This window comes from Engystomops pustulosus, chromosome 4 (assembly GCF_040894005.1).
Source record: "Engystomops pustulosus chromosome 4, aEngPut4.maternal, whole genome shotgun sequence".
In the NCBI taxonomy this organism is placed as follows: Eukaryota; Metazoa; Chordata; class Amphibia; order Anura; family Leptodactylidae; genus Engystomops; species Engystomops pustulosus.
Window position 1 is genome coordinate 8,722,410 of NC_092414.1, and position 13,751 is coordinate 8,736,160.

A 13,751-nucleotide genomic window follows, 5' to 3' on the forward strand; every position below is an offset into this window, starting at 1 on the left:
CCGGAACATACAGCCCCCCCCCCGCCAGAACATACAGCCGTCCTCCGCTCCCCGCGCCTCCCCCCCCCAGAACATTCAGCCGTCCTCCGCTCCCCGCGTCCCCCCCCAGAACATTCATCCGTCCTCCGCTCCCCGCGCCTCCCCCCCCCCGCCAGAACATACAGCCGTCCTCCGCTCCCCGCCCCCCTCCCGCCGGAACATTCAGACGTCCTCCGCTCCCCGCGCCCTACCCCCCCGCCCCCCCCCCCCCCCCCCGCCAGAGCATACAGCCGTCCTCCGCTCCCCGCCCCCCCCCCCCCCCGCCGGAACATACAGCCCTACCCCCCCCCGCCAGAACATACAGCTGTCCTCCGCTCCCCGCGCCTCCCCCCCCCCCAGAACATTCAGCCGTCCTCCGGTCCCCGCGCCCCCCCCCCCATAACATTCATCCGTCCTCCGCTCCCCGCGCCTCCTCCCCCCCCCCGCCAGAGCATACAGCCGTCCTCCGCTCCCCGCCCCCCTCCCGCCGGAACATTCCGACGTCCTCCGCTCCCCGCGCCCCCCCCCCCCCGACAGAACATACAGCCGTCCTCCGCTCCCCGCCCCCCCCCCGCCGGAACATACAGCCCCCCCCCCCCCCCGCCAGAACATACAGCCGTCCTCCGCTCACCGCCCCCCCCCCCCCCTGCCGGAACATACAGCCCCCCCCCGCCAGAACATAAAGCCGTCCTCCGCTCCACCCCCCCCCCCCCCCCCGCCGGAACATACAGCCCCCCCAACAGAACATTCAGCAGTCCCTAGCAGTCCACAACCCCCCCCCCCGCCGGAACATTCCCCCCCCGGCGTGGAACATGAAGTTGACAACGGTCCAGGGCCCTGAAGACCACCGCCGCCTGGGCAAAAAGCCGCCTTCCGTCCCCGTCCCCCCCGAACAAGCAGTCATCCTCCGCAAGGCCCCTGATGCCAGCTGGAACAAGCAGCCGTCCTCAGCTCCCCCCGCCCGAACACCCTCCTGATGGGACAGCCGAACACCCTAAAAGGGTAAGTATACATTACATATTTATTTATCTGTGTGTATATATGATGTATATACTGTGTATCTGTGTATATATGTATATACTGTGTATCTGTGTATATATGTATATACTGTGTATCTGTGTATATATGTATATACTGTGTATATGTGTATATATGCATCTACTGTGTATATAAAGTGTATATATGTATATACTGTCTATATATTTATATACTGTGTATATGTGTATATATTGTGTATATATGCATCTACTATCTATATGTGTATATACTGTTTATATGTGTATATACTGTGTATACATGAATATATTTGTATAAGCATATTGTGGGAGATTTGGCCCAGTAGAGACCGTGGTAGCGGGGTGCTGTGATGCAGTTCAAGACAGTGACACCAAGGTTTAGTCCAAACAGGTCTCGCCTGCGTTTATTGTAGCAGCAAAATAAAACCAGCCTTTACATTCAGGCATTAAACAAACAAAATCCTACCCGTCAGGGTGCTAACTATACAGGTGTTCACTAACTCACCACTATACAAAATCACTTGGCTGCTCCAGGCACAGAGGTCAGGGCTGTGTGCTCTCCAGCCAACTTCCAGAGAGAGACAACACTTCCAGCTCTGCTGAGTGGCTTTATGCGGGCTGATTGGGCTGCTCCCATCACCTGTGTCCAAGGTGCTGGACACCCAACCTCAGCACTAAGGCCTTGCATAATAGCAAAACCTAGGGGAAACATACCGCCCATCCACAGTTAACCCCTTCAGTGTCTCACATACCCTCCCCCTCTGTTTGACCCTGTGGGGGCGAACACTTTTGGCCATCAGACAGTGGGTACGAGACAGGGCATCGGCATTCCCATGCAGCTTTCCTGCTCGATGTTCTACCGTGAATTTGAAATTCTGCAGCATTAGGAACCACCTTGTGACCCTGGCGTTCCTCTCCTTGGCCTGACTCATCCAGGTGAGGGGAGAGTGATCGGTCACCAGTGTAAACTGTCGCCCTATCAAGTAATACCTCAGGGATTCCAGAGCCCATTTTATCGCCAAGCACTCCCTCTCAACTATACTATAGTTCTTTTCAGGAGGTGTGAGCTTGCGGCTCAGGAATGTCACGGGATGTTCCTCACCCTCCACTACTTGGGACAGGACAGCCCCCAAGCCCACGTCAGAAGCGTCAGTCTGCACAATAAAGGTCTTGGTGAAGTCAGGGGTGATCAGTACCGGTCCCTCGCACAAAACCGTCTTAAGTCGCTGAAACGCCCCCTCAGCCTCTTCACTCCACTTTACCATCACCGCCTTGCTACCCTTAGTCAGGTCAGTCAGGGGTGCCGCTATTGTAGCTGTGTTACTGGGGGGTGAGGCAGCTGTATGTAGCTGTGTTACTGGGGACGAGGCGGCTGTATGTAGCTGTGTTACTGGGGACGAGGTGTCTGTATGTAGCTGTGTTACTGGAGATGAGGCGGCTGTATGTAGCTGTGTTACTGGGGGTGCGGCGGCTGTATGTAGCTGTGTTACTGGGGGGTGAGGCAGCTGTATGTAGCTGTGTTACTGGGGACGAGGCGGCTGTATGTAGCTGTGTTACTGGGGACGAGGCGGCTGTATGTAGCTGTGTTACTGGGGACGAGGCGGCTGTATGTAGCTGTGTTACTGGGGACGAGGCGGCTGTATGTAGCTGTGTTACTGGAGATGAGGCGGCTGTATGTAGCTGTGTTACTGGGGGTGAGGCGGCTGTATGTAGCTGTGTTACTGGGGGTGAGGCGGCTGTATGTAGCTGTGTTACTGGGGGGTGAGGCAGCTGTATGTAGCTGTGTTACTGGGGACGAGGCGGCTGTATGTAGCTATGTTACTGGGGATGAGGCGGCTGTATGTAGCTATGTTACTGGGGATGAGGCGGCTGTATGTAGCTGTGTTACTGGGGATGAGGCGGCTGTATGTAGCTGTGTTACTGGGGGAGAGGCGGCTTTATGTAGCTGTGTTACTGGGAGCGAGGCGGCTGTATGTAGCTGTGTTACTGGGACCGAGGCGGCTGTATGTAGCTGTGTTACTGGGAGCGAGGCGGCTGTATGTAGCTGTGTTACTGGGGATGAAGCGGCTGTATGTAGCTGTGTTACTGGGAGCGAGGCGGCTGTATGTAGCTGTGTTACTGGGGATGAGGCGGCTGTATGTAGCTGTGTTACTGGGGGTGAGGCGACTGTATGTAGCTGTGTTACTGGGGGTGAGGCGGCTGTATGTAGCTGTGTTACTGGGGGTGAGGCGGCTGTATGTAGCTGTGTTACTGGGGGTGAGGCGGCTGTATGTAGCTGTGTTACTGGGGGGTGAGGCAGCTGTATGTAGCTGTGTTACTGGGGACGAGGCGGCTGTATGTAGCTGTGTTACTGGGGACGAGGCGGCTGTATGAAGCTGTGTTACTGGGGACGAGGCGGCTGTATGTAGCTGTGTTACTGGGGACGAGGCGGCTGTATGTAGCTGTGTTACTGGAGATGAGGCGGCTGTATGTAGCTGTGTTACTGGGGGCGAGGCGGCTGTATGTAGCTGTGTTACTGGGGGTGAGGCGGCTGTATGTAGCTGTGTTACTGGGGGGTGAGGCAGCTGTATGTAGCTGTGTTACTGGGGACGAGGCGGCTGTATGTAGCTATGTTACTGGGGATGAGGCGGCTGTATGTAGCTGTGTTACTGGGGATGAGGCGGCTGTATGTAGCTGTGTTACTGGGGATGAGGCGGCTGTATGTAGCTGTGTTACTGGGGGCGAGGCGCCTTTATGTAGCTGTGTTACTGGGAGCGAGGCGGCTGTATGTAGCTGTGTTACTGGGAGCGAGGCGGCTGTATGTAGATGTGTTACTGGGAGCGAGGCGGCTGTATGTAGCTGTGTTACTGGGGATGAAGCGGCTGTATGTAGCTGTGTTACTGGGAGCGAGGCGGCTGTATGTAGCTGTGTTACTGGGGATGAGGCGGCTGTATGTAGCTGTGTTACTGGGGGTGAGGCGACTGTATGTAGCTGTGTTACTGGGGGTGAGGCGGCTGTATGTAGCTGTGTTACTGTGGATGAGACGGCTGTATGTAGCTGTGTTACTGGGGATGAGGCGGCTGTATGGAGATGTGTTACTGGGGGCGAGGCGGCTGTATGTAGCTGTGTTACTGGGGATGAGGCGGCTGTATGTAGCTGTGTTACTGGGGATGAGGCAGCTGTATGTAGCTGTGTTACTGGGGATGAGGCGGCTGTATGTAGCTGTGTTACTGGGGGTGAGGCGGCTGTATGTAGCTGTGTTACTGGGGGCGAGGCGGCTGTATGTAGCTGTGTTACTGTGGATGAGACGGCTGTATGTAGCTGTGTTACTGGGGATGAGGCGGCTGTATGTAGCTGTGTTACTGGGGGCGAGGCGGCTGTATGTAGCTGTGTTACTGGGGATGAGGCGGCTGTATGTAGCTGTGTTACTGGGGGCGAGGTGGCTGTATGTAGCTGTGTTACTGGGGTGAGGTGGCTGTATCTAGCTGTGTTACTGGGGGTGAGGCGGCTGTATCTAGCTGTGTTACTGGGGGTGAGGCGGCTGTATGTAGCTGTGTTACTGGGGATGAGGTGGCTGTATGTAGCTGTGTTACTGGGGATGAGGCGGCTGTATGTAGCTGTGTTACTGGGGATGAGGCGGCTGTATGTAGCTGTGTTACTGGGGACGAGGCGGCTGTATGTAGATGTGTTACTGTGGGGATAGTGGATAGTGAGCAGGAGGACGTGTATGCACGCTGCACTCAGTGGGGGCCTCCACCAGATTTTGCGCCCAGGGGCCCCCACCACCCTTAATCCGGCCCTGCGCAGCACTACAATGGATATTACTGTTATGTGACACTAGGGGGCGCAGCACTACAATGGATATAACTGTTATGTGACACTAGGGGGGCGCAGCACTACAATGGATGTTCCTGTTATGTGACACTAGGGGGCGCAGCACTACAATGGATATTCCTGTTATGTGACACTAGGGGGCGCAGCACTACAATGGATATTACTGTTATGTGACACTAGGGGGCGCAGCACTACAACGGATATTACTGTTATGTGACACTAGGGGGCGCAGCACTACAATGGATATTACTGTTATGTGACACTAGGGGGCGCAGCACTACAATGGATATTCCTGTGATGTGACACTAGGGGGCGCAGCACTACAATGGATGTTACTGTTATGTGACACTAGGGGGCGCAGCACTACAATGGATATTCCTGTTATGTGACACTAGGGGGCGCAGCACTACAATGGTTATTACTGTTATGTGACACTAGGGGGCGCAGCACTACAATGGATATTCCTGTTATGTGACACTAGGGGGCGCAGCACTACAATGGATATTCCTGTTATGTGACACTAGGGGGCGCAGCACTACAATGGATATTCCTGTTATGTGACACTAGGGGGCGCAGCACTACAATGGATTATCCTGTTATGTGACACTAGGGGGCGCAGCACTACAATGGATATTCCTGTTATGTGACACTAGGGGGCACAGCACTACAATGGATATTCCTGTTATGTGACACTAGGGGGCGCAGCACTACAATGGATATTCCTGTTATGTGACACTAGGGGGCGCAGCACTACAATGGATATTACTGTTATGTGACACTAGGGGGCGCAGCACTACAATGGATTATCCTGTTATGTGACACTAGGGGGCGCAGCACTACAATGGATTATCCTGTTATGTGACACTAGGGGGCGCAGCACTACAATGGATATTACTGTTATGTGACACTAGGGGGCGCAGCACTACAATGGATATTACTGTTATGTGACACTAGGGGGCGCAGCACTACAATGGATATTCCTGTTATGTGACACTAGGGGGCGCAGCACTACAATGGATTATCCTGTTATGTGACACTAGGGGGCGCAGCACTACAATGGATATTCCTGTTATGTGACACTAGGGGGCGCAGCACTACAATGGATATTACTGTTATGTGACACTAGGGGGCACAGCACTACAATGGATATTCCTGTTATGTGACACTAGGGGGCGCAGCACTACAATGGATATTACTGTTATGTGACACTAGGGGGCACAGCACTACAATGGATATTCCTGTTATGTGACACTAGGGGGCGCAGCACTACAATGGATGTTACTGTTATGTGACACTAGGGGGCGCAGCACTACAATGGATATTCATGTTATGTGACACTAGGGGGCGCAGCACTACAATGGATATTCCTGTTATGTGACACTAGGGGGCGCAGCACTACAATGGATGTTACTGTTATGTGACACTAGGGGGCGTAGCACTACAATGGATATTCATGTTATGTGACACTAGGGGGCGCAGCACTACAATGGATATTCCTGTTATGTGACACTAGGGGGCGCAGCACTACAATGGATATTCCTGTTATGTGACACTAGGGGGCGCAGCACTACAATGGATATTCATGTTATGTGACACTAGGGGGCGCAGCACTACAATGGATATTCCTGTTATGTGACACTAGGGGGCGCAGCACTACAATGGATATTCCTGTTATGTGACACTAGGGGGCGCAGCACTACAATGGATATTCCTGTTATGTGACACTAGGGGGCGCAGCACTACAATGGATATTACTGTTATGTTACACCAGGGGGCGCAGCACTACAATGGATATTCCTGTTATGTGACACTAGGGGGCGCAGCACTACAATGGATATTCCTGTTATGTGACACTAGGGGGCGCAGCACTACAATGGATATTCCTGTTATTTGACACTAGGGGGCGCAGCACTACAATGGACATTACTGTTATGTGACACTAGGGGGCGCAGCACTACAATGGATATTACTGTTATGTGACACTAGGGGGCGCAGCACTACAATGGATATTACTGTTATGTGACACTAGGGGGCGCAGCACTACAATGGATATTACTGTTATGTGACACTAGGGGGCGCAGCACTACAATGGATATTCCTGTTATGTGACACTAGGGGGCGCAGCACTACAATGGATATTACTGTTATGTGACACTAGGGGGCGCAGCACTACAATGTATATACCTGTTATGTGACACTAGGGGTGCAGCACTACAATGGATATTACTGTTATGTGACACTAGGGGGCGCAGCACTACAATGTATATACCTGTTATGTGACACTAGGGGTGCAGCACTACAATGGATATTACTGTTATGTGACACTAGGGGGCGCAGCACTACAATGGATATTAATGTTATGTGACACTAGGGGGCGCAGCACTACAATGGATATTACTGTTATGTGACCCAAGGGGCGCAGCACTACAATGGATATTCCTGTTATGTGACACTAGGGGGCGCAGCACTACAATGGATATTCCTGTTATGTGACACTAGGGGGCGCAGCACTACAATGGATATTACTGTTATGTGACATTAGGGTGCGCAGCACTACAATGGATATTACTGTTATGTGACACTAGGGGGCGCAGCACTACAATGGATATTCCTGTTATGTGACACTAGGGGGCGCAGCACTACAATGGATATTCCTGTTATGTGACACTAGGGGGCGCAGCATTACAATGGATATTCCTGTTATGTGACACTAGGAGGCGCAGCACTACAATGGATATTCCTGTTATGTGACACTAGGGGGCGCAGCACTACAATGGATATTACTGTTATGTGACACTAGGGGGCGCAGCACTACAATGGATATTACTGTTATGTGACACTAGGGGGCGCAGCACTACAATGGATATTCCTGTTATTTGACACTAGGGGGCGCAGCACTACAATGGATATTCCTGTTATGTGACACTAGGGGGCGCAGCACTACAATGGATATTAATGTTATGTGACACTAGGGGGCGCAGCACTACAATGGATATTCCTGTTATGTGACACTAGGGGGCGCAGCACTACAATGGATATTACTGTTATGTGACACTAGGGGGCGCAGCACTACAATGGATATTCCTGTTATGTGACACTAGGGGGCGCAGCACTACAATGGATATTACTGTTATGTGACACTAGGGGGCGCAGCACTACAATGGATATTCCTGTTATGTGACACTAGGGGGCGCAGCACTACAATGGATATTCCTGTTATGTGACACTAGGGGGGCGCAGCACTACAATGGATATTACTGTTATGTGACACTAGGGGGCGCAGCATTACAATGGATATTACTGTTATGTGACACTAGGGGGTGCAGCACTACAATGGATATTCCTGTTATGTGACACTAGGGGGCGCAGCACTACAATGGATATTACTGTTATTTGACACTAGGGGGCGCAGCACTACAATGGATATTCCTGTTATGTGACACTAGGGGGCGCAGCACTACAATGGATATTACTGTTAAGGTACACTGGGGGGCGCAGCATTACAATGGATATTCCCGTTCTGTTCCTAGAAGCTGCCACTAGATGGAGCAGTTCTCCATGAAATATTTTAGTTTTTTTGTTTTCCGCCTCAGGAGGAGGGAGACCTTTATCCAGACTGCACACATTACATCTGCTCAGAGACAAAACAATGGAGCACGAGAATATTATGGAGCCGCCTGATCCCAGGATATATACAGTATAGCAGAGAATACACGCATCATACAACACAGAGCTCATACCGTTCACTAGAGGGATATGTTTACGTTCCAGTTTGAAGCCTCACACAGCTGTGCTCTTAGCTCTCTGCATTCTGTTCTGCAGCCCATGCTCCTTCTGAGTAAAACTGTATCAATAATACAGTTCAATACTATAACAGAGTAAAAGGGAGGAGCTGTTTGGGTAGTTCAATTCAAAGAGCACAGAGCACAGCAGTGTGAGGACATTCCCCCAGTACAATCCTGGAATATAAATCCATATTTCACAGTCCTGCTGCTACTATCCACATACACAAGTTTATGATTACACATGACTCAGTGGACCATACCTAAAATAATTTACAGTCCAAATGCATAATGCAGAAAGCACAGTCCTGCTGCTACTAACAACATACACTAAGGTCTGATTACACATCTCTCTTGGGCCAATAACTAAATCTGTCTGCTGAGAGTATAGAGCACAGCAGTGTGAGGACACACCCCCAGTATTAATCCTGGAATATATATCCATATATCACACTCCTGCTGCTTCTAACAAACGTAAAGGTCTGATTACACATCTCTCCAGGGACAATACCTAATACTATCTGAAGTCTGAATGCAGAGAGCACAGAGCACAGCAGTGTGATTACTTTTCCCCAGTACAATCCTGGAATATAAATCAATAAATCACAGACCTGCTGCTACTAACAACATACATATGGGTCTGATTATACATCACTCCAGGGACGATATCTAACATAGGTTACAGGATTCCCTATTAGTGAGCCACCTAGATTTAGGGTCACATACCTAGATGTATGTTGTCTGGGGTTCCTTTCAGCATTTATGGATCTGGATTATCAAGCATGACTAGATGTGCCACCATCTATGGAGTCCAAGAGGATGACCATCTATCGGGGGATCACGGAGGAGCAGAATTTCTTCTGCCCCATCCACCTTGTACGAATGGAAGATGAGATCCATTCAGATCTCCTGGTCCTCAACCCAGATATCTACTTCCATCCATGATTCCACCACCACCAAGTGTGACTTGTTCTGAAGGAACCTCCAAGCTTTACTTCTAACTAAACCTTGATGGGGCAGAGAATAAAAAATAAATTCCATAAAATTCTCCATAAAAATATCTCCAGGCTTAGACATTAGTTTTGCAGACCAGTTAACCAGTAAATAAACACCTTCTACTTTACGACGATAGGGTGGTGGTACGTGTCCTACAAGAAGTGATGATTATTCACCTAGCTGGGACTTCAGGAATCCCGGATCATCGTTTCGTTGACCTCAATGGGGGTGGAGGCGTCTTCTCCAAAGTCGTCATCCTCAATTTCTCATTTTTCAATATGGAGTCACGATCCATCAAAGGGTGATGACACATCGACGAGTGGTTACATCATCTACACAACCAACCAGAAGATAGAGTCATTCCACCACATCGAAAACCTTTATAGGGTGTAATCTGACCCACAAAGTAGCACTGGAGGGTGTCACTTCCACCCAGTTTGGAGATATCTCCATCAGGTCCATACACAATAAATAACCGTAGACCAATTTCTTCAATTTCGGTGGAACTGGCCAAATATCTAATAGTTATGGTGAAGCCTCCTGATTCTGTGTTTATGGAAAGTTTGACTTTTGACAAGGCCAACACTTTTGTCCTCCACGAAACAAGGCCTCCATGACTATTGAGTGTTAGCTCAAGTATTTGGCTGGTTTTACAATTTTTCGGTAGTATTGGGTCACCTTTTATATTAGACCCTACCATCAATGTCAAATCTGTCAAACTTTTGGTCAATGGTTGGTAGAAAATAACCTATAAATGGTATCAACCAACAAAATGCTAGAGTAAGGTGCTCCAGGAATGCTTCCAGACTCTTGTTCTTCAGCACTTCTGGCCCGATCAATGGTCTCACGTGGCCTCTTCTTCACAAGTGAGGTCTTTAGGTGTGTTGACCGAAGGCTGGTAGACCACCACAATGAAATTGGCATGAGTACATACTTTTTTTGCTGGTAGACCACCATCATGAAATTGGGATGCTAAGTCCCTAGAATAAAGATGAGCTGACGGGTTGGTGTCCCCCTGGCCAATCACATCCATGGCTAGTTCCTAGGGGCGTAAATTTGCTGGATTGCCTGTTCCCCCCCCCCCCCCCCCCCCCCCCGATGTGTCCAGGTCTGGTGGCCAAACCTGAACTCAAAACCTAAACCCAACCATCAACATCTGCTCATCTCCACCCTTGTAGTCAACAGTGGCTTAACCCTCACTATTCCATTGCAGTCAAAAATTGAGAAATGGGAGTCGCAGTTTCCCTATATACCAGGTATATGACCCCGCGATAGGTGGGAGCCGCCCTTGCCAGACGTTATGGAATATTCATTGGTTATGTCGTACATGTTTCAGTTTGACATATCTCCTCAATCTCTTTCGCAGCTTCTTGTGTAGGTCACCTGAAGTCATAGCTAAAAGATAAGGAAAAGATTTGAGAACTTTGATGTTTTCCGTGTTGTGATATTTTTTTTCGTCAGGAAATCTCTCACGACCTGATATCTGAGGATGAAGCTCGGTATCATTCCTCCGATAATATATTCCAAGCCTTCTTATATAAAATGCATTTCGTGTTATAACAAGTTGCACCGAGTTCTTCAGAGGTCCTGATGACTATGTATAATTCTGATAGGACATGATGAATCCGAGGTATAAATATATCTACTGCAGAGTGTGAGTATACTCTTTGTAGTGTACACACAAGTATTTAGAGGGTCATCATTCTAGCCCAACTTCTAGGATCATTGTCAGACCAGGGTCCCTTGGAACCAATCTCCATCAACCCCTAGTAGACAGACCTTGGTAGTCTTCAACATGGATTTTGTCTCTTGGGTTGTCTCTACTCCATTTCTAGGGCACAACAGTGGATCTTCTCATGCTCTTGTGGACAGGTCCAACCTTGCCTAAGGTCGATTACCCATGTCAGTTCAGTAGTTCAAGGTTGGATCGGATAAACCTCACACTTTTGAGGGCAACTTTCCTTCAGACCTCCACTGATCACACCAACTTCAAGATGGGACCGTACTACCAGCCTTAGGGTGGTCATCCTCTCATTACTCACTGTCTACCACCTTGTCTCAGGCCAATGAGTCTAGAACCAACTAACCCACATTGAATTCCACCTGGTTTGCCATCGCTCCGAGTCTGTGGACAGGTCCAACCTGTGTTGTGGACAGGTCCAACCTTGCCTAAGGTCGATTACCAATGTCAGTTCAGTAGTTCAAGGTTGGATTGAGTAAACCCCACACTTTTGAGGGCAACTTTCCTTCAGACCTCCACTCATCACACCAACTTCAAGATGGGACCGTACTACAGGCCTTAGGGTGGTCATCCTCTCATTACTCACTGTCTATCACCTTGTCTCAGGCCAATGACTCTATAGCCCCTCCACCTACCCAATGAGTCTAGAACCAACTAACCCACATTGAATTCCACCTGGTTTGCCATCGCTCCGAGTCTGTGGACAGGTCCAACCTTGCCTAAGGTCGATTACCAATGTCAGTTCAGTAGTTCAAGGTTGGATCGGATAAACCCCACACTTTTGAGGGCAACTTTCCTTCACACCTCCACCGATTACACCAACTTCAAGATGGGACCGTACTACAGGCCTTAGGGTGGTCATCCTCTCATTACTCACTGTCTACCACCTTGTCTCAGGCCAATGACTCCATAGCCCCTCCACCTACCCAATGAGTCTAGAACCAACTAACCCACATTGACTTCCACCTGGTTTGCCACCGCTCCGAGCCTCTAGTTTTTTTACTTTTTTTTTGCAAAACCACTTAATTTTGCAACTTATTTTTATATATACAACTAGTTATGGTATTTCTGAGTTGCAAAGGTGGGAGCGGCAGCGAGCCCTAGTCTATAAACTTAGTGTATATTTGTGTCTACATCTACGAGGACATCCCCCTATACCACAATACTGTTCACAACAAAATGCAAAGTGCTGGAGCTGCTCCAACCTGGTAGATAATGTGATATGTGATCTACACAGCTGAGCCGCACCCCACCCCTCCCTAATCCTGAGGGTCCGTGTCCTCTGCACCTCTCGCACAGTCCCCCCCTCCCCTCTCCTATACAGAGCCCAACCCTGAACCTTAGGGACACTAAAACCGCCCCTCAGTTATCTGAGGAATCCCTGGCTGGGAATTCAAGGTGGGAGGTGTCCTGTTAGTTACTAAGTGAGGAAGCTTTGTGCCTGGAGGTGTGTGCTGCACTGGTGGAGTGAGTCTACACTCGGATAGACTCTAGTTACAGGTGGCCACACTCGTTTTCTGGAGGCTCTGAGGAGGAATCCCGAGCCCAAGAGCCAAGATGGCAGTCCTCGCCTCCCCCAGCGCCGATCACGGCTACATCAAGACCGTCCTGAGCAGGGACAATTTCATGGACCTGGACAGCTCCAGCCTGGCGTTACCAACCGAGGACAAGCTGACCATCAGCCGCCAAGACCTGGAGAAAGCTGTGAGGATCCAACACCAGGTCCAGCTCACCATGGCCAGGAAGACCACCAAGAAGAGCCTGGCAAACGGTGAGTTCACTACGTCTATGGTTACCTGTGCCAGGCTAAAGCTAACCATATATGGTGCTAGAAGCTGCTGAGATGTCTATAAGACCACAATAGGTAATAGGATTATGAGGTCAGGTGGTGGCGCGTAAAGCTGCGCACTTTATCGTAGAGGGATTCTGCATCTGACCAAAAACCTAGAACTTCCTCTTTGTATGTTTGGTCCCTTTAAAGCTGAAAGTTTTTGCACTCGTGTAGATTTTCGGAAGCCTGTAGTCTTCCATCTCAATGTCAGTCTTCTGCTGTCAGGCGTCAGTAAAAAAAAAAGTTGTCGCTGTCGGGGTGTTGAAGGCAGTGGCTCGTCACGTCTGCAGGTAAAAGGTTTAACCGTGAAGACACCTGGGGGGGGGGTGCTGGTCAGGTTATAGAAGGAATTAGAAAAATCTGCTGAAAAGAAGCATAAAAAAGGTGAAAAAATTACAAAAAAAATATTTGTTTATGCTAAAAATTTAAAATTTCAATTTTGATTAAATTTGCAGCAGGCAAATAGGAAATGCTGATTTTTATTTTTTGCAATTTCTGAAAAAAAATTTTGTTTTGGTGCTGAGAATGATGTTGCCTTTAAGGAAAACATAACA

At 49.6% G+C, this 13,751-nt stretch overlaps 1 protein-coding gene across 1 annotated transcript in view; it reads left to right on the top strand.

The window, feature by feature from the left end:
* Nucleotides 1-12,758: 12,758 nt before the first annotated feature.
* PKP2 (plakophilin 2) overlaps nucleotides 12,759-13,751 on the top strand; it is a 56,958-nt gene continuing 55,965 nt past the window's right edge. The window contains exon 1 of the mRNA XM_072145038.1: nucleotides 12,759-13,137. Coding sequence (XP_072001139.1) covers nucleotides 12,924-13,137 — 214 coding nt within the window. The 5' untranslated portion in view covers nucleotides 12,759-12,923. The remainder of the gene's footprint in view (nucleotides 13,138-13,751) is intronic.